The sequence below is a fragment of the Geospiza fortis genome, unplaced genomic scaffold, assembly GCF_000277835.1.
Source record: "Geospiza fortis unplaced genomic scaffold, GeoFor_1.0 scaffold138, whole genome shotgun sequence".
Taxonomy (NCBI): domain Eukaryota; kingdom Metazoa; phylum Chordata; class Aves; order Passeriformes; family Thraupidae; genus Geospiza; species Geospiza fortis.
Window position 1 is genome coordinate 3,540,553 of NW_005054307.1, and position 27,851 is coordinate 3,568,403.

At 36.3% G+C, this 27,851-nt stretch overlaps 1 protein-coding gene across 2 annotated transcripts in view; it reads right to left on the bottom strand.

The window, feature by feature from the left end:
- The window catches only part of PHF14 (PHD finger protein 14), a 161,663-nt gene extending 133,926 nt beyond the window's left edge, over positions 1-27,737 (bottom strand). For both annotated transcript variants that reach the window (XM_031066749.1, XM_031066751.1), the window contains exons 1-4: positions 27,590-27,737; positions 15,045-15,691; positions 10,692-10,836; positions 1,262-1,421 (exon numbers count right to left, since the gene is read on the bottom strand). In XM_031066749.1, the coding sequence (XP_030922609.1) occupies positions 1,262-1,421; positions 10,692-10,836; positions 15,045-15,691; positions 27,590-27,737 (1,100 nt within the window). The remainder of the gene's footprint in view (positions 1-1,261; positions 1,422-10,691; positions 10,837-15,044; positions 15,692-27,589) is intronic.
- Between the last annotated feature and the right edge of the window lie 114 nt (positions 27,738-27,851).

The following is a 27,851-nucleotide window of genomic DNA, read 5'->3' on the forward strand; positions in this document are numbered from 1 at the left end:
TAAACTTATCCAGAATAGCAATATCATTATTATCCAGCAAATAAAGATACAATAACAGTAATAAAATATTGTGATAATGCCCACTGTCACCAAGGCAGGCATGTGCTTCTGCACAGACAACCAATGTAACAAAGAAAATACTTCCAGGTTAACTAAAAGCATACCAGCCCTTCACAAGAAAAAAATTAAGCAATTATTAAAATGCTGACTTATAACTTCTACTAGGATAGCATGGAAAATTATATTTATAGGGTTTAAATTGTTTGCAGAACACAGGAATAAAAAAGTTGAAATAAAATTTGCCAGGTGATATCAAGTCTCACATTTCCTGTTACACAATTGACTTATAGTCTTTAAGATAATTTTCTTGCCTATAGAAGCATTATTATCAAAACAGAAAACAACTGGAAAAGCACAATTTGCTTAGTTGTGTAAAGGTTTTATAAGGAAGATGCACATACACTCTTAAACCTACTACAGACCAGAAACAATGATCTGAACCCTAAAAGTATTAAAAAAGCGCTAATACCTCCAAGATTCAAAATTATTCACTACAAACCTTGACTCATTTGTGTAACATTTTTTTAAGCTTATGAAAAGCCCAGCACCTGAAAACTTTGCTTTTTACCACACACACGCAATTTATACAACCAGAAAGTGTATGGAAAAAACCTTCATTTTCATGGTCTATTTAAAAAAACCAACCAAACCAAACGAAAACAAAGACAATAAAAAAAAAAAAAAAAAAAACCTAAAAAAACAAAACCCATTAAACCATGCAGCAAAACCTAGCAACACATAAATCAGTCAGCACTGATAAGACAGCTTTTGCCTTTAGTACAGATAATTAGTTATCACTAACATGTATATCTTATTTTCGAATGTGACAGGAACTGAAGACATCATGAGAATTAATCTGCATATTCTCAAATTAGACATGAATTCAATGCTAAAAAGAAGAATATTCTTAAAAATCAAGAATAAAATCTTCGTAATTCTAAAAAATCATACTATACAAGGTCTGTCTGAATACCTTTAGCACATCCTCAATATAATTTTGTTATGCTACTTTTTCTCATTGCCTGGCATTACTGATCCAGTCCTTTGCTCTACTAAAATAAAAACATGCAGTTTTCCTCCCACTTACATCCTACTTGAAAGTCAATAGAACTGAGCAGAGTCTCTACAAGGTACAGGAAAAAACCCAATCTTTTAAAGGTAAGATGACAGCAAATTCAAAACATCACTTATTCAGTCTTACCTGCCTGCATCAGTCTCCTTGAAGATCCCATCCTGGTTGGGACACAATTCACAGCTAGGTGTGACACCACATTTGCATGCATCACAAAACCAAGGCTCTGTGGAATTTTCTGAAGCTGAACTCATGATAGAGTCACTCTCTCCATCAACCCCATAGCAACCTACACACAGAACAAATGGAAGATCAATACAAGAAGAGACAATTATACAAGCAGCCACTCACAGTTATGACTTCAGAAGGAAACATACACATAATACAGATTCGGGGGAACAATTCAAGAGAAATACTGAGATACTCAAGAAAGTTTAGAATTACTTTTGAAATTGTTATGGTTAGAGCAAAATTTACATTTTAAAGCGATTTTACATTTTACTTTACATTAAAAAGTCACCTGTTTTATGTGATTGTATTAGATTACAACTAAAAAACAAGGAGAAAGAAGATTGTTTCACTTTATTCTTCTAGCTACACTTTGTGTTCTTACAGAATATCCGTTAGGAAGAAAAGTAAGAAAACAAGACTTGAAGCAACTAAAGATTAAAAAAAAACTCAATGCATTTTTCTGAGTAAAGAAATATATTTCAAGATAAAAGCAACAAGCTCTTCTCCCTGAAAATGAACATTTTTTTGGAGGGAAGGAAGAGTGCTTGGATTTTCTCCTAGAGGTTCATTATGTCAGTAGAATCCAGTCAAAAATATACACTCCATTTTTCCACTTTGCATTCAGCACGCAAATCAACTACTAAAGAATTTACACATGAAATAAAGACTATTTACCTACTTTATGAGTTGTAGAACTGACCTTAAGAACCCTTGTGCAACTGCAAAACCACAGTACAGTTTGTGGAGTACAAACTGACAATTCTGAGACACCACACTGGTGATTGATGAAATATATATATATTTTTTTTTAAGCACTCTCATTTATACCTGGTTTTAAATTATAGCTAGGCTCAATCATTCACTCTCTCCATTCCTCTTCAGTACAACTAGGGTCTTCTTTATGATTGCTAAGGCGCCTGTGCATGCTCAATTACCACAAATTTAGGAAAACAGTGTCTTTAAAGTGGTTTGTTATTTAAATTTTGCACAAGAGCAAGTGTTGTATTAGTACTACTACAAATGACAAAAAGAAAGATACTAAAGCTAATCACCACAAAACTGTTTTGTTCATATCCCACATTTTGAACATTTAGCTGCTATTCAATAAGAGAAAAAATGTCTAATTGTCAACACTTAAAACACGGCGAAGACTTTACTAAAAAATTACATTCAGCTATTTATCAAATGCAGCAATCAAGTCAAAATTTGTGCTTTCAAAGCAGTAAAATTACTCAATTCTGCAATTAAATAGCAACATGAATTTTTACTTTGTTTCATTACCCGCTGGCTGTAATAAAATAGCAACAGTGCTCCAACTCCCCTCGTGACAGAAACAGAGGTCTGCATAATATACTGCAACTACTCAGGAAATAAGCAACACTGCAGGAACCACTTGAGAAACATAGTCTTCCATTACAGGATGAGCCTCATCAATAAGAATTAATATAAAATGACAGAATGTTTCTTCTCATAATAAAAAGTGTACTGAATGAAAGGACAAGTCATGTGCAGATGTGCGTTCACAGACAAATTTCATTAGGGATATACAAGATCATACAGCTCATGCATAGAGTCACTCCATCTTCCTTATAATGTGATATCAGCTTAAAGCAACATTCCACAAAGTATTTTTTTAATTCTAATAACACAATTTTGAATAGATGCCAGCAAATCTCCTTTTCAGCAATAACACTAATGTGCAAACACATGGTTCATTGCTATCACAGAGCTAATGAACCTATTAGTAATTCTTTTAGACTTCAAAACATTTTAACATTTTCTTAAAAGTACTCACTGCAAATTTCTTAACATTACCAATGCAGCAATTCTGTCCTCAATCCACATGGCAAAATATAATCAGTTTCTTTCAAAAGTTGATGCTTCTTCACCAACTGAAAGTAATTAGATTTGCTTTTCTAGCCTAAATGCCATCAGTCTACTAAAATTAGAATGATGACCTCCCCAAACTGTCTTACCTTCATTCTGAAATAGTTGCTTTATAATACTTATCAGTCATTTATACCTGAGCGTTTTTTATCCTTCCTCCTAGAAAATGACACAAATGCGCTGCAATTATTTAGATCCTTAACACATGTGTTGGCATTAAACATTATTTCTATAACAATACAAATATATGTCATTTTTTAAAGTGGGGGGGGGAAAAAAAGACCATCTTTTTAACCCATTTTTTTTGCCCCAATTTGTATATAAATCTTAGTGACAGCTTTAAAGAGTTTAAGGTATCTGACAGATAAGGAGACATTTACTCTTTTACCTACCTGGCATTTAGTAAAAGCTAAACACCACATTGTCACAACTAAAAGGAGTGGTCTTTAGCTGTAGAAAACAAACTAGATTACCATTAATCATTGCTGATAAAAACATCAAAACAATCTGGTCTACCACAAAGCTGAAGGAAGGGAAATCTAGTCTGTAAGACTGTTGCTGACCTGGTGTATGCTGCCCAATAAAGCTGCTGAATCAAAGCTGCAATACAAAACCTTGTTGGCTCTGAATCTAGGTTTCACAGAAGATATTTTGTAATTGTTCTTGACTTCTGGTAAGAGCCAATTTCAGTATACTCCAAAGTCTAAATCATGAATATAAATATAAATTAAATTAATCATTTTAGAAGCCTTAAAAATGCTGAGTACAACAAAGGTTCAACTTACTACTACCTGCCTTATTTTGCTATGCTGGAAAAATTATTTTGTACCAATTAACAAAAATTTTAAAAAGTATTATTTTCATTACTTCAAAATGCATAGATATGCAAATACAAAGCTGCTACTTGGTAAATCATTTCATCCTATACTGAAGATCAATTTAAAGTTGATCAATCCAACAATTCTGAATGAATTATTGGAAATTGCTGATGTTGGAACAGAAAGCAACCTAAGGGCTCACTTAGTAAAAGCATCAGGAGGTAACCTTTAGGTTCCCTCTAAAAGTACTCCAATTGTACAGTGTGACTACTTCAGGCCTGAAAGGACAACAGGGGGAAGGATACAGAACCTGTAAAGGATATTTCTGGTTCCAAGTATTATCACTGCACTTCTGACCTATTTGGCATTAAGTCAACCAGCTGCACCTTTGACTGGAAAATATGCTGAAGAAAATCAAGTAACTTTTAAACACCTTGCTTAAAATGCATGCTGCTTTTCCCTAACATTTGCAAAAATTCTAGTCTGGATCTTCAGAATACCCCTAAGAGCTCCTTTTGAACTTAAGTCATTAAATCCTCATGCTTGTATACTCTTAGATTTCTGTATCAGAAATCCATTTCTGACACCTCTTTGAACACCATTAACACTAAACAATAAATCCAGTTTAGTGTAATACTAACCTATGAATTTAAACACACGAAATTCAAGAAGGTAAAATTTTCACACCACTTACTGTTCCATTAATGGCATCTATATATTACAATTACAGCCAAGTTGTCTGTTGAATGTATGCCATTAGATACAGAAAACAGACCTTTTTATTCCCTGATTTTGATGTCATTTTACTCTGCCAATAGCTTATATTTTCATGTGATTGTCAATAAAAAGAAATTGCACACACTTTAAAATAATACCATTAAAACAATTGTTCTGAAATTTATACCGCTGAGAGAAGCAGAAATAGAGACCGAGTTCTTTTTGTGGCTGCAGCTGGTACTCTGTTTCTCTGGGAAGGTAATTTTTTGCCAAAGAGAATATCTGCATGCACCAACTACATTTATATATACTCTGAAACACAAACTATATGGTAAACCCTATGCTTGCAGAATTAAATGTTGTGAGATCACAGCATTCAAAATATATTTAATTCAATTTTTAATTGGACCAACAGTATAAAATAAATACATTAATAATTTCATGCATCATAAATTCAGAACAATATTTTTATTTAGTAAATGGAGAGTACTAAAGTATGTGATTTTGAAAAATGGATTTTTATACCAGACAGCAGCAGACCACAGTAAGGGGAAAAATTAAAATGCAAAAATGTTTTACTACACTGTAGAGCATATGTCAACTACAGTCACTTTTAGCATGAGAATTTTTACTCTCTGACATACACATCAAAGTACAGCAAGAAACAAAGATAGGAGATGGAAAAGAAACTGCTCAAAAAATGTAGAACTTTTCTCATTTAACTCATAGCAACTAACCCAAGGACAACAACCAGCAAGCATGCTACCTACACTTGTGGCACATGCTACGATGTGTGCCAGACATCTTCAGACACACTGCAATCAATATGTCAAAAAAACTGACAACACAGTTGGAGGTGTCCTGTTATTACAAGATCTTAGCACAAATGCATGTATCCAAAATGACAGATTGGTGTCTAAAGAAGACTTTTATAAAAAGAAATTACAATTATCTTCATACAGAAGTAAAAATTCTGAAAAGCAACTATACAAATTCAGTAAGAAAGATTTTTTTTTCTCATCTGTCGGGGGGAGAGAGGGAGGATGTGAAAGGGATAGCCTTATATGTGAAATGATAACACATTTTTAATTGATGGACTTATTAATTAATTACAGGCTTTTCAAACTAACAGACGAATGCATTGTGTAAGAGTGGGTATGAAATTAGCATTAGACATATGCTACTTATGCAGTTTTAAAGGCAGTTACAATTCAAACCAGTTATTTACTCCACTAACCACTGATTTTTGGACACATGTCTGCAGTGCAAAGACAGCTTTTGGACAAGTGATGGAGGTCATGCAAGTGATATGAACCTCACAGAGTAAACAGCTGTATTAGAAAGTAAACTGAATTTCTCAACTCAGAACTCCTCAGCAAGTCAAGTAAAAGTATTTATTAAAGGCCCATGACTTTAGGTCTGAATGAAAACTCCCCTCTAACTCTTGGCCATGTTGTCTCCTCCACCTGAGCTCTGACACAATTGTTCCCAGATGAGTTATCATCCCTCTTTTTCCATGGAAGACCTTATGTAACAGCTCATTAATGCAAGCAAGCAATCCAACAGGAACACAAGTCACAACTCAACAGGCAGCTGCTGCACCAGGCCCTCAAAAGGAAAAGGTGGTAGCATCAAATACCCAGGAGGGAGCCCTGGTGTCCAGAAGAAGTAGGTTTGACTCAGAGGAGTATTTTCTCAGCTAATGAATAACTTCACATTAAAACTGAGGTGGCTGTCATAGAAAAACCTCTCTCAGTCACCAGAAAGGTTCTGCAGACTAAACTTCCACTTGAACAGAGCACCAAGGCATAAGTCAAGGATGTAGGACCCCCTCCCAGTGAAGAAAGTAGTCAACAAGGAGAAGGAGAAAATAAGGTCTTCAGGAGAAGAACACCAAATTGTCAATATCACCACTATGTGGGACCCTGGGTGGGACACCAGTAGGGTGTGAAAGGAGTGCACATTATTATTTACCATGCTATAGGGAAGAAGAGAAAACGGCTTATTCATAATACCACTTGAAATTGCACATAAAAACTATGAAGAAAACCCCTGTGGTATTCCACCAGCTTGCTTTGGGCATTTTGGAATAAATCAGATTGCAGGAAATGGGCATATTTCTCTTCCTACATACAGGTAAAGATCACTACATTGATTTCTATCCAACTCATAAATAGGAGACTCTTCCTTCAATACTGTGCTCTGAAAAATTCAAAAGCTCGAATATTTTAACAAATTTCTGGACACAGCATGATACCTGCAGCCACAGCAAAATATCTACTAAAGGAAAAAATAAAACCAAATTCTTGGATTTCAATGTGTTTACAAAACACACTCGCTCATTACTGGAACTTATTTTTCAAACTACCAAGCAGTTGCATATGAGAATACAAAGGACTATAAATAGAGTCTATGTCTGTGATCTGGGTATATATTTCCAAAGTACAGATCAAAGCCAACGCTATTAAGAGTAAACCTTGCTTCTATTAACATAAAAAAAAAAAATTCTCAAAGTTGCAAGCCATGTTTATATGATTACATAGTAATTACCTTTTCAACTACTTTTCAATTTATTTTGGAAATCAGCAGAATTGAATGATTAAGCAAACAGGACCAAAGAGTACTTGTTGCATTGCATTTTAGCTTGGACTCCAACTTCTTAATGATAGGCTGTCTTCATGTATTACTCGTGCATTCAGAAGTAAATAGTCAGTCAGTGACCACTGGGCAGGAGTGCAGAAATTTCCAAGTCACTGAACATATGTGTATATATAAGATCACTGGATAAAATTAAAGCTTCAAAGGTTCCAATTTTTTAAATACCTATTCTGCTTTTGGCTGGAGTGGAATTAATCTTCTTTACAGCAGCAAACATGTGGCTATGTTTTGGATTTGTGCTGAACACAGTGATGATAATACAGAGATGTTTTTGTTATTGCTGAGCAAGATGTGCACATTGCCTCTTCTATTTCCCCTACTGCCACACCAGCAAAGAAGTTGGGTGTGCATGACAGGCTGGGAGGAAACACAGCCAAGACAGGTGACCCCAAGTGACCACAGGAATATTCCAGACCACGTGACATCATGCTCAGTATACAAAGTGAAGGGAAAAAGGAGGAAAGGGGGGTGTTTAGGGTGATGGAGTTCATCTTCTCAAGTAATCATTACATGTGATAGAGCCCTGCTCTCCTGGAGATGGCTGAACACCTGCCTGCCCATGGGATGCAGCGAATTAAGTCCTTGTTTTGCTTTGCTTGTGTGCATGGTTTTTGCTTTCTCTATTAAACTGTCTTTAACTCAACTCACAAATTTTCCAGCTTTTACCCTTCACATTCTCTTCTGATCCTGACAGCAGGGAAATGAGCAAGTGGCTGTGTTGGGCTTGGTGGTTGAGAGGGGTTTAAACACAACAGCAATATTTTTATATGCTGCAAGCAAGTATTCAAAAATATTACTGAAAAATGCTCAGATTTAAAATAACACTTGCCCTTACTTATAAAATATTCAAGTACAGAAAAACACAGCAAAATAACTGTCCATTTCTATTGAAACTATATTCATGCATACGTAGCAATGAAACACACACATAAAGTATCAAGTAAAACTCCAAATTGTTCAGCTTCAAATTATTGCTGTGGAAATTTACATTTATATCACAGTCATCAATTACTTTCACATACACGGCTTGCTTATTTTTCTCTAAGACTTCACCTATTCAAACAGAACTTCACAACTACTTCATATACACTTTCAAGTATTTATTATTAAAATTAATTGCAAAGACCTAACTAAACATTTGACCACAAATGTGAAAAATTAACCAACATGTATAGGCAATTACCTGGTACACACTGTAGAACTTATCAGAACAAACTAAAATTAAATATTTTTAATTAATCTATTTTACTTTGTTGCAATGACAACAAAAGAAATGCACACATTGCACTCTTTGTAGTGGGACTACAGGGAATCTTTGCCTGGAACAGTGTAAAAAGAATAGCAGTAATTACTTTTAACTAGATTTTGAAATACTTAAATTCAAGCGACTTGTGAACTATGGAACTACTTTCCTCTAGAGAAAAGCCAGCTATAACCTTACTTTTGTAGGGACAGAAGTTTAGTAAACTAAGTAAAATGAGGATGTGATCTTTTGGAGATTTTTAAAATACTCCTCTTGAATAAAAAAAAAGTTTGCCAACATTTCATCCTAAAGTGGCAAAAGATCATTTTTCTATCACAATTATTCTTTACTTTAGTAATCATTACAATCAATAAATAAATCTTATGGAAAAATTTTCAGGGAGCTCCACAGCTTTAAAGTTTGGATGTATTGACTGGATGTAATGTTCGGGGAATTCTCAAGCATGCATTTATAACTACCAGCAAAAGATCCTTTTTTTGTTCCTTGTGAGTTAATATTAGACTGTGCTAGGGGAAAAATAAGATCTATCAAGATTCTATAAAACTAACTTTTAGATAGTTACTGTATCTCAAATCAAATATATTCTATGCATTACTTTCCAAAAAACTTCATGGATACAGAAGAAGGAATTCTGCACGACACATAAATTTAGGAGCCTAACACTTCTAGAAGGCAGTAAGACCTGACTAATGCCCTCAAAGGCACTTGGAGTGTGATCCAGCTCATCATAAATTAGGTGTCAACTGCTCTCTAAGTAACACTGACAGTATGGATTAGCTCTTCAAAAGACCACAACAGGTTCAAGAGCTAGAAGCACACACGGACACACAGTGTAGGGCATGTGAACGACAGGACAGAAATTCCATCCTCGCTTTCCTAAGTGACGCCAAGCAAAGAACCAAACTAAATCCCAATGCATGACAACTACTGTTCTGAAACAGTTTTCTATCTTGTATGAGAAAAGTGAAGTGTGAGTATGGGATTTATAAAACCACTTCCTACCTAGAAAGACATTCTAATAAAAAATTAAATTAAGCGAGTCACATTAAATAAATGCCTTGTATGCTCCAGAAAAATAAAAGCCTATTTTCTTTTTATTTCAATAATTGAAGTAGTTTAATCTCATTTTCCCGGGAAAACTTAAAAAAAGGGGTGAAGGCCTGAAATATACAGGATATGAGGAAAAAAGCCCCAACCTGATTAATGGAGAAAAAAGGTTTTGCTTTTTAACAAAAAAGGCGTGCCTCTCTGTGTTAGTATCTCCCCTACCTTCCAACCTCAAGAGAAAGAGCAACAACACACAATACAGTCTGACCTTCCACGTAAAGCTGTTAAAATTTCATACATTCATCTAAATTATTATTCTAGAGTATTTCTGTAAAACCAGATTACCTACATTTATTACACACACATGGTCCAGATTTTGAAGGAATTAGCAAAACACCACCTTGAGTATGTTCTAACTTCAAAATTCTCCTGTTTTAAAATGTCAGTGAAAATTATGAGGAAGATGAAGACTAGCTGTTTTCACTTATAAATGCACGCCATGGAGAATACCCTTCTTCTTCCCCTCCTCTCTGCCGTTTTAGTATAGCAAAAATATAGGTGAAATAACCTTTCCATTAAGAAGGCCTCCTATTCTCACTATCTTTTGTAATTATGCTATCAAATTCATATACTGAAATAGGTAAGACAAAATGTATTAATAGAATATCCTAAAGTGAAAATACAGTGTATAGCTCCAATATTTGCACACTGTCATTCATTGTGTCAGTATCTGTAGACTATGTCCCATACCGCAGGTTCTTATATTTGCATTGCCAAGTAGAAGATGGGTGTTACCCCACTAAAAAATATCAAGGCAGTATTACAAAAAAATACCCCCCCAGCATTGAAAGGTGTTGTTTGAAGAAAGTAAGTCAAAATTTTATTAAAAGCAAAGCATATGCTTTCCTTCTGCAACAAGAATGAATGGTTGTATTACCTTCATGCACTGTTATTCCACAGTTGTCACACTGGATTATTTCATCAGCATCTTCACTGTTATCTCCAAGACAAACGCAACAAATCAAAATATGGTCCATTTTCTGGGAACTCCAATTTTGAGACTTCTCAAGGATCAATGAGTCCTGATATTGAAAAATGGAGACACATGGGTTAAGCCAGGAATTGCAATTTTATTTAAAGCAAGCAGAAGATCTGTTATTTGCTCAATTTTTGAAACACAATCAAAAAACCATGGAACATTATTTTCAAAATGCTAGAAGCTTCTTTGTTGTCAAAATGCCCAAACACTTCCTCCATGAATACAAGAGCTGAGATGCATGGATGTCAATACAACCTATAGACCTGTTAAGATCGAGAGGTCAGAGGAGAGTCAAGACAGAAACCTCAATACAGAATCATAAAGACAGAATCCTCAAGACAGAAACATATGTCTTTGAACCATTTATAGTCTACAAAATGGAATTTCTAAGAAGCCATTTAAAATCAAATTTTAAAAAAAGGCCAAAGGTGACTTTCAAATGTTCCAACATTCAGAAAAGTTGCTTCATCTTCTTAAAATTTAAAAAATCACATGGCTCTGAAAAATCCAAGAATACACAGTTAATACAAGCCTCCCAAGTTTTTACTCACTTTAAGTACAACAAATTAACTCCGTATGGTTTTGTTCTAATGCAAATTTATGCATATCTGTGCAAAACCATATAATTTATTAAAACTATATGTTCTTCTGATTATATACAGGAGTGAGGATTTGCCCTGTTCTGGCAACCTACAATATGAACCACAGGTCTTAAATTGATTGTGGGTTTTCATGGGGAACTTTTCTAAGAAAACACAGAGAAATGCTTCATAAACCAAAGTTACATGTAAAATTAGTTTTCTTAATGAACATTGTCTTCTTACTATTACCATTGTGAGACAGGGCCATGGTCTCCTCTGCAGTTTCATGGCCTCTATACATAGTCATTTATTTTTATACTTGAGCTTGAGCTACCTTTATTGTTAATATGAAGACATATAAGGAAGTATGAAAATAAGCACAATAGTGAAAAATAAACACTGTGGTACAAAGAAAAAGCAATAGTTTCAAAGCAGAGGCTGAGAGTCTAATGGTACCATTCCAAATGTGTGAAAATATTCCAAAACTGCTGTGGCATCAAAAAAAAAATCAGGGTGAAAGATGCCCTCTCTAACATTTTTTTCTGTTTCCAACTCACCATTTATAAAATACAGCACCAACACTATGCCTAAGGGAACAGGAGCTCATGTATAAGTAGAAAAGAACATTCATAGAGTCACATTGCTTACAGAAGGCAACTAATTGTGAAAAATAGAGGATTCCCTGATATGGAGCTCAGACTTATAGAGCATCTCTTCCCACATCCTGCTTTTAGAACAAAGCATTTTGAGGAAAGAAATAAATCTGGACATTACTGTAGCCCATCATTACCCAAAATACCCATGCTTAGCTTACATTCACATTACAGATGGGAAAATGGGAGTGGATGCTCCCTAACTTTGGCAGATTAATTGTGCTACGGCACAGATTTCTCTGATGCATATCACAACTCAGATCAGCTTTTTCTGACAGTACCTTTGATTTAAACTGTCATTTGGCTTCACTGACAGAAGTTTAAGAGACACTGATAATCTCTACTGTTACAGAAGCCCAAGGTCTGGTAATTAAAAAAAAAAAAACAAAACCAAAACAAACCCCAAAGTATTACTTTAAATTAAGAAACAGCAATGCATTGTAAAAACACTGAAATAACACCAGCTGTATAGGCAGTGAGAACATGGGCCAAAAAACATGGACCAAAAAACCTAAACAAACAAGCAATGATGAAAGGGCATCAAATTTTTGTTCTAATGTTAGGATCCCCAACTATTAAGGTTCACCTCATGGGAAAACAGCTACCAGGTCAAACAAAGCAGATGAGCAACTTATTTTTTTATGCAGGCACGGAGAGGGAGTGACTGGCAAGTGTGCTGCTCTCCTCTGCTTTTAGTCTATGTAAGCACCTGAGAGACTCATCCAAAACATGGCAACTTTTACATATAACAGTAACTGCTGTGACTTCTGAGCAAGTCCTGTTCCCTACTGAACTGGGAGAAATTATTTCAGCTGGATCACTATGTAACTCCCATTTCTGTGGTATTAATGAAGAAAGTGAGCATTTCAACCTATATGCCCATAGACTTTTAACTTTAAAGGGGAAAATTGAAAATAAAACCACCACCTCACTGAGAACAGAATAGTCCTATAAAGTGGTCATAATTATAAAAACAGAAAAGCACCATTTACGTACTAATGATGCTTGACCTCAGGAAAGAAAGCTAACTTTGTATTCTGTGCATAATACAATAGAAAAGTGTGTAGTATTTAATCACAGCATGTTAAAAGAATGCATATGCAGACCTCAAAATACTTTTGCAATATGTAAACAAATAAAAACATCAGGAAAACAAGAACTGAACAACCCCTCCCCAACACCCTCCCTGGTTTCCATCCTCCAAAAATAAGCGAAGGAAAGAAAGGAAGAATGCATATAAAGGACACTACAATATGTTCGGAATGAATTACCTGGACATTCTTTCCTAAATTTATTATGGATTTGACCATCGAAGAACCCAGTTTTCTAAGAACTCAGTTTCTGCAGTGGGATGAGACTTTGATAGATGCATCTGTTAGACAATACTTTTTTTATTCTTTTTTCTGTTTTTACTAATTTAAAATATTGTAGCAGTGGAGGGTATACTGTTACAATACAGTATATTGAGTACCAGAAACCTGAACCTTCCAGTCTATAATTCAGTCTACAGATACTTCTGCAAAACTTCTTGATAAAGACCTAGTCATACACAGTACAGCACTGTACATGCAAAAAGGATAAATTATCGGTTACAAAATTATAATCTGAACTTCAAATTTGCAATTTTGATTTTATGTTCTGATCACTGTTCTAAATCTAAGGCATGAACAGAATATGATATCCATGCATACTAAGAAGCTTCAAAGAAGATACATCAGAGACATCTCTGGGTTTCTCAAACAGGTCCCTTTTTCCAAGCCAATGGGAATTCAACTGAAGAATATATCACTAGGAATGCAGCTGCACATCTCCATTTTGATATGGGAAGCAACTCTGAAAGAAAACTGCCCCTCTCTGTTACAAGTTCTGATCATTAGTATTGGTAGAGTACTTTCAGCTCCTGAACCAAGAAAATATAGGTAATAATAAGAGAATCACAGAGCCTGATAAGGAAAGAAGATGCCTATACAAAAAGTTTAAAAAGGAAAAAAAATCAAACAAATCATGCTTTTTTTTCAATCCCAATTATTACTAGTAGCTAAAACAGTACAGCTCACTTGCAATAATATATAAATATAAATATAATACCTATCAAATTATCGAAAATGGACCAAATCCAAATACTGTTTAGTCCCCTGTCATTTTACATATTAAAACAAAGTTTAAAGGGAACAGCAGAACTTTTAATAATATCATATCACTATCATTTCTCAAATGTTATGTTGACATTGTGATTATATCCCATAAACTGAATATAGATTTTATAGCAGATCTTTTTATTTTGTTCAGAATTTTGCTATTGCAGAACATGAAGTCAGCCACAGTGACAACCTGGTATCCTAATTTTTCCACAGGCACAATCTTCAAGGCAACTGTAATTGTGCATAGGGAAAAAAAGGTTACTTTATTAAACATATATATAATATTCACATTCTGCAATCAGAAAATATTTAACATAATATTCCTAGTACCCAAATGCGTTTAGTATGGTAAGAAATTAGTTCATTTGCGACTATTATAAGCAAATCCAAGATAAATTATCATAATTATTCTATTTGATTTTAAACCTAGTGTGCATTCTTCCATAAGTGAACTTTGTTCAGACTTTGATGTTTGTCGCAAAGAATAATGCCTCACTCATCTATTTTATGATTATGTCACGGATGCTTTTAGCTTTCGTATACAACATTTATACTAAAACAGAACTAGAACACTTGCTTACATATGTTGGTTTGCATACTGGACCTCCTATTTGTTTTAGTACTAATCCAATCTCTGTAAAGCCAAGAGAAGTTCTACTATCGACTTTAGTGGCATTAGATTGGTCAAATGGTCCAAGCAAGGTTATTTAATATGCTGTGCCTATTTAGCATAATCTTTCCTGCTTCACTTATTCACTTATTATTGTGTGAACACAAGCCCAGCTAATCAGTTTAACTTTTAATATTAACAGAATAGCTACTGGGGAGTAGTTTCCATTTGTCAACAGATATATTATAGAAAGTTGGTAGCACTACCTCATTACTCTTGCTTTGTGAAAGAGCCAGGCTATCATTTGTCAATTCCTCATCATCTGCATTATTCCTGTTAAGAACTTTACTCTTCTTCTTCTTGGATCCTCCATCGCTAGCCGTGCTGCTATTATCTTCCTCATTAGCTTCCTCATCATTGTCATCCTCATCACTTCCACTCCCGTCATCTTCATCATCTTCGTTATCTCCATCACTCCCCTCTTTTTTCAGCGCATTCTTTCCTTTTCTTTTCTCAGCAGTAGGCCGCCAGTCATTGTCATCTTCGCTGTCATAGTCATCCATATCATTCAGCTCTTCCATCGATACAAAATCCAGCAGGGGTCGGTTCCTGCGCAAATTCCATTTTTTTGGTTCATTTGTTTGCTCATCAGCCACAGCATCAGGTTCAGCTGCTTTCTCCTTCTCTTTCTTCTTTTTTGGCTTTTCTTCTTCATCTTCCTGGTCTTTCTTTTCAGTTTTAATTACCTCTTTGTCTGTTGTTGGTACTTCTTCAGTGGAGGCTTTCGGCTGCTGTTCTTCTACTTTCTCTTCTGCCGGTTCCTCCTCCAAGATATTTTCTTCTGATCCAGTACAGGAACCTTCACCACTGTCCTTAGATGCATCTTCACTCCCATGACCACTTCCTTCAGAATCTGTTGAGCATATGAAAATTTAAAAAAAGTTCCGACACAAATGAACCCCCAAAAATAAAATCTCTTGAAGCAAGTTGTTAAACAAAAGAATGATGCATGTTCCTCCCTCATAAGGTATTCCACCTATTTTTTCAGCTGATGTCCAAATATTGCTATTTCGAGTGCTATGTTGAGAATCTGTTAAACATGTGTGCACTTTAAGATGCCAAAAAAAAAGATGGTAGAACTTATTAAATGAGCATTGTATGTTCCTTTGAACTGTAGCTCATATTAACAAAAAGCAGTAGCACAGTAATTTCCATGTGAAGTCACATCTTAAAGAAAGAGCATTCCAGTTTTTAATTTCTGGAGGTGTTTTCTACATCTTCAAAATAAAATAGCTCTCCAATAGAAGAGGTTTGAAATTACAAAATGAAAGTTTACATAGCTAGTTCTAATAATAATATGGATAATCCCACACTTTCTTTTTTAATACATCTTTGTTTTTCTGGGTTTGAGGGCTCTTTTAATTTTTAAGGTTAGTTCACTTATTAATCCCACATAAACTATGCCTCCCTCAGCATTGCAGCTGCACTACAATGCATTAACTTTACACTACTCATACGGTACTATTCTGCATGTACTCACTATTTCATTAACACATGCCAACATGAGCAACAAAAAAGAAAAAAGAAAGGTTTTTATATAAAAAAGAGACATTTTTACTACAAAGAATATGTAAAAGATATTGAAAAATTACATGTGAACTTGCTAAACTTCATAAACAGCATCCACCTTGCTATCCCTAATCTTATATGAATCTACTGCTTTTCTTTCATAGTATTGTTTTAATGAAGGAAAACTCAGAAAATATTTTTTTTTAATTTTAAAAAGAAAATATAGTTTCCTGATCCAATGCAGAGATCAATTAGGCAGTGGCTACAGTTTTCAGTTTGCTCAAAGCCAGCACCAAGTTCTTGATCCGCTGTCATGCAGATGCAAAGATGGAACACATCTTGTCGATGCTCGCAAATTCAAAAAAAAAAAAAAACTTGACTTCTTTAGTTACAAGCCAAAAATCTCCACCACTCAGTATCACCTTACACAGAGAATTTCTCTGTACACTCAGCTCTGTATAAATCCAAATAGACACTGAGGTAGGTGTGCACAGTGTGTCATTTCCTATGGCATTTTTTTCCACCTCAAAGAACATTGCCAATGATTAGCCAGTTGTTACTTCAATATAATGGTCAGTTTTGCCTTCTTCTGCATATACCTGCATGTGGAAGTGTTCAGTGAGGAGATTATATAACTACTGACAAAAAAAAAGCCCTAAGTGCTACTATTACTGATTAGGACAACAAAACAATCCATCCCCTTACAACCTAATAAAAACCAGAAGTTTCCAACATATGTTCTAACCTTTAGAGGTCCAGAAAAACCACAAGTTTTTTTCACATCTTTCAGAAAAACATAACTCAGTCATTTCTCCACACCTATTAGCCTTAATTGTAGTAATCAAAGTACAAGATAATTAACTGAAGTTTTGAACGAGTAGAACATGAATCAGGCATGCACAAGAAATAAAACCAGTATTAACTAACAGGCAATCCAAAATAATTGTTTTCAAGTCACAATAATTTGTTTGGCTACGAAATCAGAGGATGAGTAAGGCTGGAAGGGACCACAGTGGGTCATCCCAGAGCACACTGCCCAGGATTGCATCCAGACAGTTCTTGAGTATCTCCAGTGAGGAAGACTGCACATCCCTGGACAATCTGCCCAGTGCTCAGCCACCTGCACACTAAAGAAGTTTTCCTTCAGATTCAAGTGGAACTTCCTATGGATCATTTCTGCCCATTGCCTCTTGTCCTATTTCTTGGCACTGAAAAGAGCCTGGTCAACCCTCAACACCCTCCTTTCAGACACTGATAGACATGGATGAGGGCCCCTCTCAGACATCTCTTCTTCAGGATGAACAGGCCTAGCTCTCTCAGCCTTTCCTCATGAAGAGAGAGTACCTCCACAGAAAGACCACAAAAATGGTGAGAAGGCTGCAATACTCCAAGAAGACAGGCTCAAAGAGTTGGGGTGGTTCAGCTTGGAGAAGAGAAGGCTCCAGAGAGAACAGAGCTTATGAGAGAGATTTTTTACTAAGGCCTGTGGTGACAGGAAAAGGGGAACCAGTTTTAAACTGAAAGAGGGTAGGGTTTAGATTGGACACAAGAAACTTTTCAATGAGCATGGTGAGACACTGGAACAGTGCCCTATCACTGAAAATATTCAAGGTCAGGTGGGATGGGGATTTAAACAATCTGGTCAGTGAAATAAGTTTCTAACCAAGGCAGGGGGTTGGCTCAGATCATCTTTAATGGGTTTTTGATCATGGGTTAGTTTATAGGATACCAGGCCTGCTGGCAACAGACAGGGCATACCAGATACAAAGAGGGGGGAAAGGATCCTTGCATAAGAGTTATCAGGGCTCACAGAAAGACTACATTAGATTTGAAGGGGGAAAGGAATAAACCCAAGTTCCCTAGAGATATGCCTGAGGACAGCACACCAATGTTTGGGGAACAACATGCTAGAAAGGTCTAGCACGGACTGTCACCTCAGTGGAGGTAGGGAATGGGAGATCCCTTCAGCAGTAAAGACTCAAGGGTTATTATGTGTTAGAAAACATAGACGTGACTTAAAATGGTCATGGTAAGACTTAGGGCTTGTTCCCCCAAAAAGCTGGAGAGATCAATAGCCCAGCTGAAGTGCCTCTACACCAACATACTCAGCACAGGCAACAAACAGGAGGAGCAGAAAGCCACTGAGCAGCAGTAAAACTATGACACAGTTGTCCCGCATGTAGACATGAGATAACACGGACAGCCAGAGTGCTGCACTGGATGGCTATAAACCCTTCAGAAGGAACAGCCACGGAAGGAGAGGTGGTGGGGTAGCCCCATATGTTAGGGAGTGTTTTGATTGTCTAGGGTGTAAGGACAATGTGGCTGTTTAAGGGTAAGACTCAGGAAAGTCCAACAAGGCAATACTGGTGGGAGTCTGTTAAATACCACCCAACCAGGATGACGAGGAAAGCAAAATAGTCTATAAGCAGTCCATAGTTTCACAACCACTAGCCCTCATTCTCATAGTGGACTTAAAGTTACCAGATGTTTGCTGAAAACACAATACAGCAGAGAGGAACTGGTCCAGAATGTTCCTGGAGCATGTGGAAGGTAACTGCCTGACACAGACAATGAAGGAGCCTACTAGCAAAGACTCCCCACAGGACCTGTTACTTGTGATCAGAGAAGGCCTTGTGGGTGATGTGATGACTGGAGGGTGTTCTGGGCAGAGCAAACTTGAAATGATAATTTTCAGTTCTCAGAGAAGCAAGGAAGGGGGTCAGCAGAACTTCTATCCTGGACTTTCAGAGAGATGATGCCCTGTTGAGAGGCTTGGTCAGCAGAGTCTCTTGGGAGGCAGTCCAGGAAGGCTGGACATTCTTCAAGAAAATCTTAAAAGCACAGGAGCAAGCCATCGCTATGCCAGCAGTATGGAAGACTGATCTGCCTGAACAGAGAGCTGAAAGCTTTGACTGGAACTCAGAAGAACACGGAGAATTTGGCTCTTTTGGAAGAAGGGGTAGGCAACTCAAGACTACAGGGATGATATGAGAGAGAATTTTTTTTTTTTCAGGGGAAAAATTAGAAGGGCCAAAGACCAATTAGAACTTAATCTGACTACTGCCATAAAAGATAATAAATACATAATCAACAAAATGAAGGCTAAAGACAATCTCTGCCCTTTACTGAATGAAAAAGGAAACAGTGCCAAAGGATCAGGAGAAGGCTGAGATACTTAATGTCTTCTTTGCCTCATTCTTTAACAGCAAGACCCATTGTTCTCTGCATATCCATCCCCCTAAACTAGAAGACAGACACAGGGAGCACAATGAAGCACACAACCCAAGGGGAAATAGTCAGTGATCTGCTACATCTCTCAGATGCACACACATCTGTGGGCCCAAATGAGCAACATTCAGTCATATACCAGCAATCCTGGCTAACCAGGGAGACTCCACATGATTAGAAGTTAAAAAAAAATGTGATACCCATCTGCAAGAAGGAGTATCCAGGGAACTCCAGTCAGTCCTGCCAGCCTGACCATGGAAGCAGATCATCTTGAATGCCATCAAGATGATACAGCACAACAGACTGGGGCAGAGGGGCTGGAAAGCTGCTCAGTGGAAAAGCGTGGGGGGTGTTGGTTGACATTTGGCTGAACAAGACCCGCACATGCCCAAGAAGGCCAGTGGCATCCTAGTCTGTACCAGCAATACTGAAGCCAGTTGGACCAGGGCAGCTGCTGTCCCCTTTTACTCAGACCGGTGAGGCCACACCTCAAATCCAGTTGTGTGTCCAGTTCTGAGCTTCTCAATTCAAGACACTGACATGCTGGAGTGTGTCCAGAGAAGGACAGTGGAGCTGGTGAAAGGTCTGGAGCAGAAGTCTGGCTAAAAGGAGGCTTTTTGAAAGACCTTATCACTCTCTACAACCACCTGAACAGAAGGCTTAGCAAGGGGAGGGTCAGTCTCTCCTCCCATGTAACAAGTGATGAAACAAGATGAAACAGCTTCAAGATGCAACAGCGGTGGATTAGGTTGCTTATTAGGAAAAACTTCACAGAAAAGGCTGCTCCTCAGGGAAATGGCTGAGTCACCACACTGGAAATATTTAAAAGATGTGTAGATGTGGCACTTAGGGACATGATTTAGTTGTGGGCTTGGCAGTGCTAGGATAATAGCTGGACTCTACCTCAAAAAGTCTCTTCCAGAGTACACAAGTCTAAAATTCTAGGATACTCACCAGTTCCCATAAACATTTTACAAGTAACTCCTAAAGCTATACTCTCATACTAGACATATCACAGATTGTATACTTAAAGCAAAATGTATTTTGTATCTCATTTCACAGGTGCCAAGGGCTTATGTGCACTATTTGTCTTACTGTAAATAAAGTAATACAAAATTAATTGAAATATTTAACTTAGCTTTCATTATTTCCCCACTGTAAATCTATGACAGACATTTGTTTTGATGCTTTAACTGTGCTGATGCATTTCTAAATAGTCTTAGACTTCTTGCCAATTTAAGCTTTCATTTTGTTTTGGAGGGAATAGCTTGGTATAGTTTGACCTCTAACAGCACTCTAATTTATTAACATTGATTCATGTACATCAACAATACACAATGAAATAACTTAAAGCAGAGAGCAAATAAGCACTATTTTCACTCGCTTCCCTCCTTCAATTTCTCTTGCCTTCTGCCTGCACATTTTGCTTTCTACTCTCCTTTATACATTCATATACACACCAGAGATATCCATAGTAAGAGATATCTCTCCTTGATCTGAATGCATCCACTGTGATATGTGCTTTTCTAGAAAGAGCTATTCTGTGATAACAGCAATTTTTACAGGTCTTCTTCTGTCAGCTGCACTTTTACTGAGGAAGAGGCTGCAGTATACAATTTTCTCCTTGAAAGAAATGCTTAAAGAATGGCTCTTTCAAATTGGCAACCATATCATGTCATTCCCTATAGGAGAGAAGTAAAGCTGCTCTAAGTGAAAGATGGGGCTAGATACACCATCAAATAGCGAAGAATACAGAGTTCCACTGAGGACAAATAGGAGAGATAACAGTTGGGAGAAAGACATCATTTATTCCTCTATACCTTGTATCTTTGGCTGTACTAAGCACAACAGCAGGTGGCACTCAAATCTAAAGAGGATAATTCTGAAAAGAACCGAACATTATGCTACAGAATCAACAAACAAAAAGAAAAGTGTAATAAAGAAACACTCCACTCAGCTGTCGAGTCTTGTATATAACATGTATGAGGCACAAGACTTCAGGGTAAACCTACCGAAATCATTACATGAGTCAACAAAAAAAAATCCTCCCAGGGTTTTTTGCAGGACCATTTTACAATTTTAAATACGACACCCCACAATTTCCAGGTATTTTTTCAACATTCTAAGAAAATTAATGCATACAGAGAGCAAGAGCTGCACTCCAAAAGTACCTGGCCAACCACTCACAGGAGACAGTTTGGTTCTTCAATGCAGTATTTAGCTTAATAAGCAGCTCTTTGAAAAACAGCTTTATTGATCGTTTTAAGTGAACTCTAAAGGATAAGCTGGTTAAAGGCAATCATGGACTCAATTTTGGACTTGGCTCTTCCACTAACAAAGTTTAACAAATTCCAAATAATAGACGAGAAGCATTTGGAATCATTTTAGAAAGTTCCTTTATTGGCACCAAATCCTACGTGGTTGAGCCTTTCTGAAGTGCTCAAAGCTATCTACAACAAATATAATCAAGGGTCCTGGAACATTGAAAAGTTGATCATGCAACACAGAAAGCAACTACCAAGTTATCACTGCTAAATAATATTATTCAATAATAATCGAGCTATCATGTGACAAATAGCCTACAGTGGCCTTATACCCTCTTTTTGAGAGCAGTGACAAAAACCAGGATGCAGATGAGGTTAATGTCACACCACCACACCATCTTATCTATTGGAACTTTACCCTCCCTGGGGGAAAACCCCATCACAAGGCAAACAACTACCCTTTGACAAGATATGTGAAATTACCTAGTGATCTCTGCTAAAACACCACGTCAAGCACCACGTACAATTCCCCCACCCAGGTGCATCCTGATGGATGGGAAATGTGGAAAGCACTACTGGAAGTGTTTGTCAACAGCCTCTGGCCATAAATTTCCTTACAGAAAAACAGCTTCAGTACCACAAAATATCCTTGGCACAGGTGCCATACCAAACATGCAAAAGCAGCTGTACTTCCCACATATCTGATCTAGATATCACAAATAAAGACTCTATAACACCTTAAGGAAATGCTTAAACTAACTAGAAGGCTATAATATTAATAACTGGATGTAAAAAGAGAGGCAGAAAAACCTAGGTCATGTATGGAAAATAAGAATTTTTAAATTACCAAAGGCAGAGTTGTGTAACTGGTAAAATTGTGACTACATCTGACTATTAGACACAGAGGTCCATTATGCTACAATCAATAAAACTATAAGCAAGAACTAAAAGCTTAATACCTCACTTGCAACATAATTCCAAGAAAGAGAATCTAACACATCAGTTAGATATAGGGCCCTGGCTTTCTACGCTATTTTGCTGCATATGATGATTAAAATTGCTGGTAGACTACCAGCAATTCAACATCAGTGGTGCTGGTAGTTAAAAAAATTGAACTGTCCAAAATAACATGATTAAAAACACACAAAACCAAACCAATATAGATTAAGATGCTACAGCCCTACAGAGAGAAACTTTCTTCTCAAATAATGTTTTGAAAAGAAGTATCTAATATGTATTAACTGCAGATGGAGACTGGGCAGAGCAGGACATGAAACTGACCACTGATCCACAATTACACATCTCAGAAAACAAGCATTTAGTTTTATAGAAAAAATGATGGAAAGGGAACAAAGGAAAGTCATTTAGTAAGCAGCTTTCTCACTTTTACAGTAGCAATAATTATGTCATATGGCATTTCAGTAGATGTACTGAAAACCACTCAAAACTAAAGATTGCCAATTTTGACATAAGTCATTAGGAAGTGCCTCATTTACAAGGTTAGAACACTGATGAAATTGGGTGCCCTACCAATTGCTTGTCAGCAAGCACCTGGAATAACAGAAATCCCAGTGTTTGCAATGAAAATGGAAGCTGAAAATCTTGTCAATGACTCATAAGTTTTACTTAAGAGTGGCAGACATCGGTACAGACAAAAGTTTTACCTGGGATGAAGATACTCCAAAACAACATACTGCTGATATTTTCCATTTTCTCAATTAGAAAAAACTCTTGTGAATTCCAGTCTCAGGAACTACACATTAATATGGAAATACATCATCATTTAATAACGATTAACTAGACAATATTTTCTTTTACCTTCACTGTCTACTGAAACATCTTGCAACTTTACTCTCGCCTAACATTTTAGTTTAGTCTAAAAAACCAAATATATTTGTTTCTTCATCAAGATTTCAGTACTGTTAAACACTACAGTATTTTGATCCTTCACAATCACTTCTTTATATTACAATATTCTGTATAGGAAAGCAAAAGTGTAATCTCCATTGTGCTAAAAGGAAAAAAGTTACATAAAGATAATGATATTTGCAACTTTTTATTTCTAGATCAAGACACAGGGTTTTTAAAATAGATAATATATGCATTTATGTAGATCATTTCTTGTTTTAAAAACAGATCTTCCACTGACTTCAACTGCAAGAAAAGTACATTAAGTACATAATATATATGCATGTCAGGCTTCACACTCAACACCAAAAAAAAAAAATTTGAGTCAACAAGACTAGTAGCACAAGTAGTGACAGGATTGAGTTCTTCACAGGCAACATTCAGTTATTTTCTTCTCAGCTACACTGAAATAGCAACCAGTCCTTAAATTCACACATGATTGCTGCTCAGGGACCACTACATTCCTCTGTATGATTTCAATTTCAGTATATGCACTGACAAAACTGACTGAATTCACCGATGAGAGAGAAGAAAAGTAGTAAATTCTTGCTTTGGAATCCTGCTGGGAATTACTCTAAACCAGTACTCTGATTTCTGACATTGGTGTATCTCCAGCTGCTTCCAATGCAGAAAAAAAAATAAAAAAAGGACTCCCCAAAGCATGCTTTAGTTTACTTACAAGAAAAACTTCAAATAACTGACATGTATTGTAAAAGATACTATTAAAAGCTTTAGGTTGAGTATATTTCAGCACCATCATTTCAAGTCACATGTTTGTACACTCTGACTCGAAAGGGACAGTACTTTTGATTGATCCCACATTAAGATTACATATGACAGTTTCTCTCATGGAACAATTTTTTCAAGATGTTTACAGAAACGAAAAGAATACAGTACTTTAGAAAATGGCATCCCTAATGGAAACAGAGAAGCCATTAAAAATTACTTTGTTCACTATGAACACAATGAAAATCCAGGAGGCTTGAAAACTATTTACATTAAGTAAATTTACAAGAATGCAACAGTTCTAAAATCAATTTCTCTAAAGAGATGTCAGAATGTTGAGATCTTTTAAGCAGAAAAGGTCAACTGATTGCTGGTATGACCTAAACCCAAAAGAAAAGAAATAAATTACACTGAAACTAAAAGTCCATGTTGCCGGTGGAATTTTTGGTGGAAATACAGGTTAGGTGATTTGAAATATTTTTTATAATGAAAAAATGTACCAAGGTGCCAGGACTCTGAAAACAAAAAATCAGAAATGCCAGCTGCTTCCCAAAAGCATTTAATACCAACTTCTCAAATCCTTACTGCATTGCTTATTCCCAGAAATCTGGGAGAACAATGAAGGTGTGTAAAAGTTGAGGTCTTCTGTATTCAGTCCCCATATATTTGCATAGTATATAGTACATACAGTACATATCACTGGAGATCCTAAAGCTCACACATGTGGACACAACACAGTCATCAGGGAGAAAACAACTTCAGAATTCTTTTAAATCCATATTTAAATAATTCTTTAACCTAATTTTCAATTTTTTTTGTTATTTTAAACACCTATACGTGCATTTGTGAATGAAATAAACATAAAGATATGCCATGGACCTGTGGAATTACCATAGTATAATTTATGCTCATACTCAATGCAGACTGGTTCTTACTTCTGACACACTTACTTCCTTTTGTAAGCAAACTATACAATGTCATTTTGAATTCAAGCAAATTCTAAATACTGATTTGCAACAGACTGCTCATGGAGAGTCCTATATATGTATATGTGTGTGTGTGTATATATGTATGTGTGTGTGTAAGAAAATCCCTCTATTTAATCATTTCCTCCAGCCAAATTGAAATGGACTAAGTGCAATCAAATTTAAAAGTATGTTATACCAGCTTCATTTTAAACCAGTACAGATGTTCTGATTCTGATTTCCTGCAACTATTCATTTAAACTTGTATTACACGTAAGAAACTCTTATTTGTAGCAATTTTTTATCCCCCAACTTCTCCAAGCCCTCACAAATTTCTTTTTCCACACTGATGATCTCCATATAAAGTGTAAGATGTCAAATTCTCTTGCTGTTTCAAAGTGTTATTAAACAGAACATTAATTTCTCCTACAAATGACAGATAGAAGTTTGGAAATGCTAAAACAACACTTCATGAGATATAGCAACACAAAACAGCAATTAGAAAAAAACATTTTTAGCAGAACTTGGTTTTTTCCTCATATGCTTGTTTCAATTCAGTGTTGCATATTTAAAGGAAAATCCATTCAACTTCCTCAAAGTGAAATTGATTTTGAAATACACTCAGGGGTAGATACTGACCAGCCCCCTCTAGTATATATACAATGTCCTGAAAGTCAAAAAGGACAGCAATTACAAATGAATCTTCTACACTCAAAAAATGTTGAGCCAGAAAGCTGTATTCATTACTTTTAATAAATTACTGTCTTTTGACCAACTAATATACTGCTCTGTATCATGTGTTCATCACCCATACTCCCTTTCCAATCTTTGTCTTCCCTTAAATCCTGCCTACATTATTGTTTCAAAGCACAGAGATTTTCTTTAGTACTTATAAACCATTTTCTTTCATGGTAAATTATATCCTTATTCAAAAGAAAGGATCAACAAGCCTCAGAACAGAATTAAAAGAGTAGACAAAAGAAGCCCCCAAAAGTCTGACAATGAAATTGTAAGATGACATCAGTTTTACCCTCTTAAGCCACTGCAGCCTGCTCTACCAGAACAACCAAGGGAAATATGTCTAAGTCTAGGGGAAGAGGTGCTGAGAAGAACAAAACCAACCACCCAAACCAAAACAAACAAGGAGCACTAGGGCATACTTTAAACCTGACATTGGGTGAATTATTATTAAGAATTTTTAAGTTCATCAATGCAGAGGAACTTGCCAAATGCTAAAGAATAAGCCTTTAAATGGGAATATTTTTGCACTATACATTCACACAAAAGATACACCAGCATCCCCAGTGCAGAAATAACAAAGCCAAGTTATTTGATAAGCTGTCATAATGCTTCCCTCACATCTTACACATCCTGCATCTTCTTCTTAATTTCCCTCAGCATACACCACAGAACATCTAATGTGCAGTTTATTGACCAACATGGTCCTATCCCTTCTTCCCCTTTCTTTCAATATACTTGAGTTTACTAATTTTATTTTGGCCATCTTGTCTATTTTCAGTTTCTGTGAATGTTCACTGCAGATATAGGAATCTGCACATATAGAAAAGACAGCAAAGCAACAACTCTCTGTGGTAAGGACTTCCTTCTAGTATGAAACATGTACACTTTTCTGCATATTTCTACCTGAATGGACACTCTAAGTTTGTCTATTGTAAAAAACAATAAAACCCAGAACAGATTATCTTTTTGCTTTAGGTTCTTACTCACCGAGTAGAATTAACCTTGAGAAAAAGTCAAGTTTGTAAGTCCAAAACAAACTATTATCCAGACTTGTTCAAAACAAAATGGCTTTAGATTCTTATTTCAATATTAAATACAGTGACTATTCCAAAAACTATCCCTACACTGAAGAACTCAAAAGCAGCAAATACAGTTAAGGCAGTTTGCACAAAAGCTACTCAAATGTTTCTACCAAAACTTGCTTCACAATCATGAGGTTTCTGTTGTAAAAAAATAATCACAACTGAAGTATTGATTCCCAGTTATCCAATCAAGTCACTCCCTTAAAGGGGCTCCAAGTCCCAGCAGACTCACTACAAGCATTCTGCCTCCTATATGATATTAAATGAACACCATAAACCAAAAATGAGATAATTCTGAAGAGAGGAGATGAGAAAGCATATTTACCTGAAGCATCTCCAACTTTAAAATCACTGTCATCAGAGCTATCATAATCTAAAGCTTCCAGCAGCGAAGCTGCCAAAGGCTTCACCTGTCTCCTCTTCGAACTGCGGTCCACTGCAGGGAAAAAAACAGTGTTGTTACTGGCTGGCATAAAGAGCACTCAGCGTCGCTAAGGGCATTTAAATTAAAGGCAGCACGGGCGTGACAGGCAGGGGCAGTCCCGAGAGCAGCCGGCAGATGCAGCGCACAGGGTCCGGGGACAGCC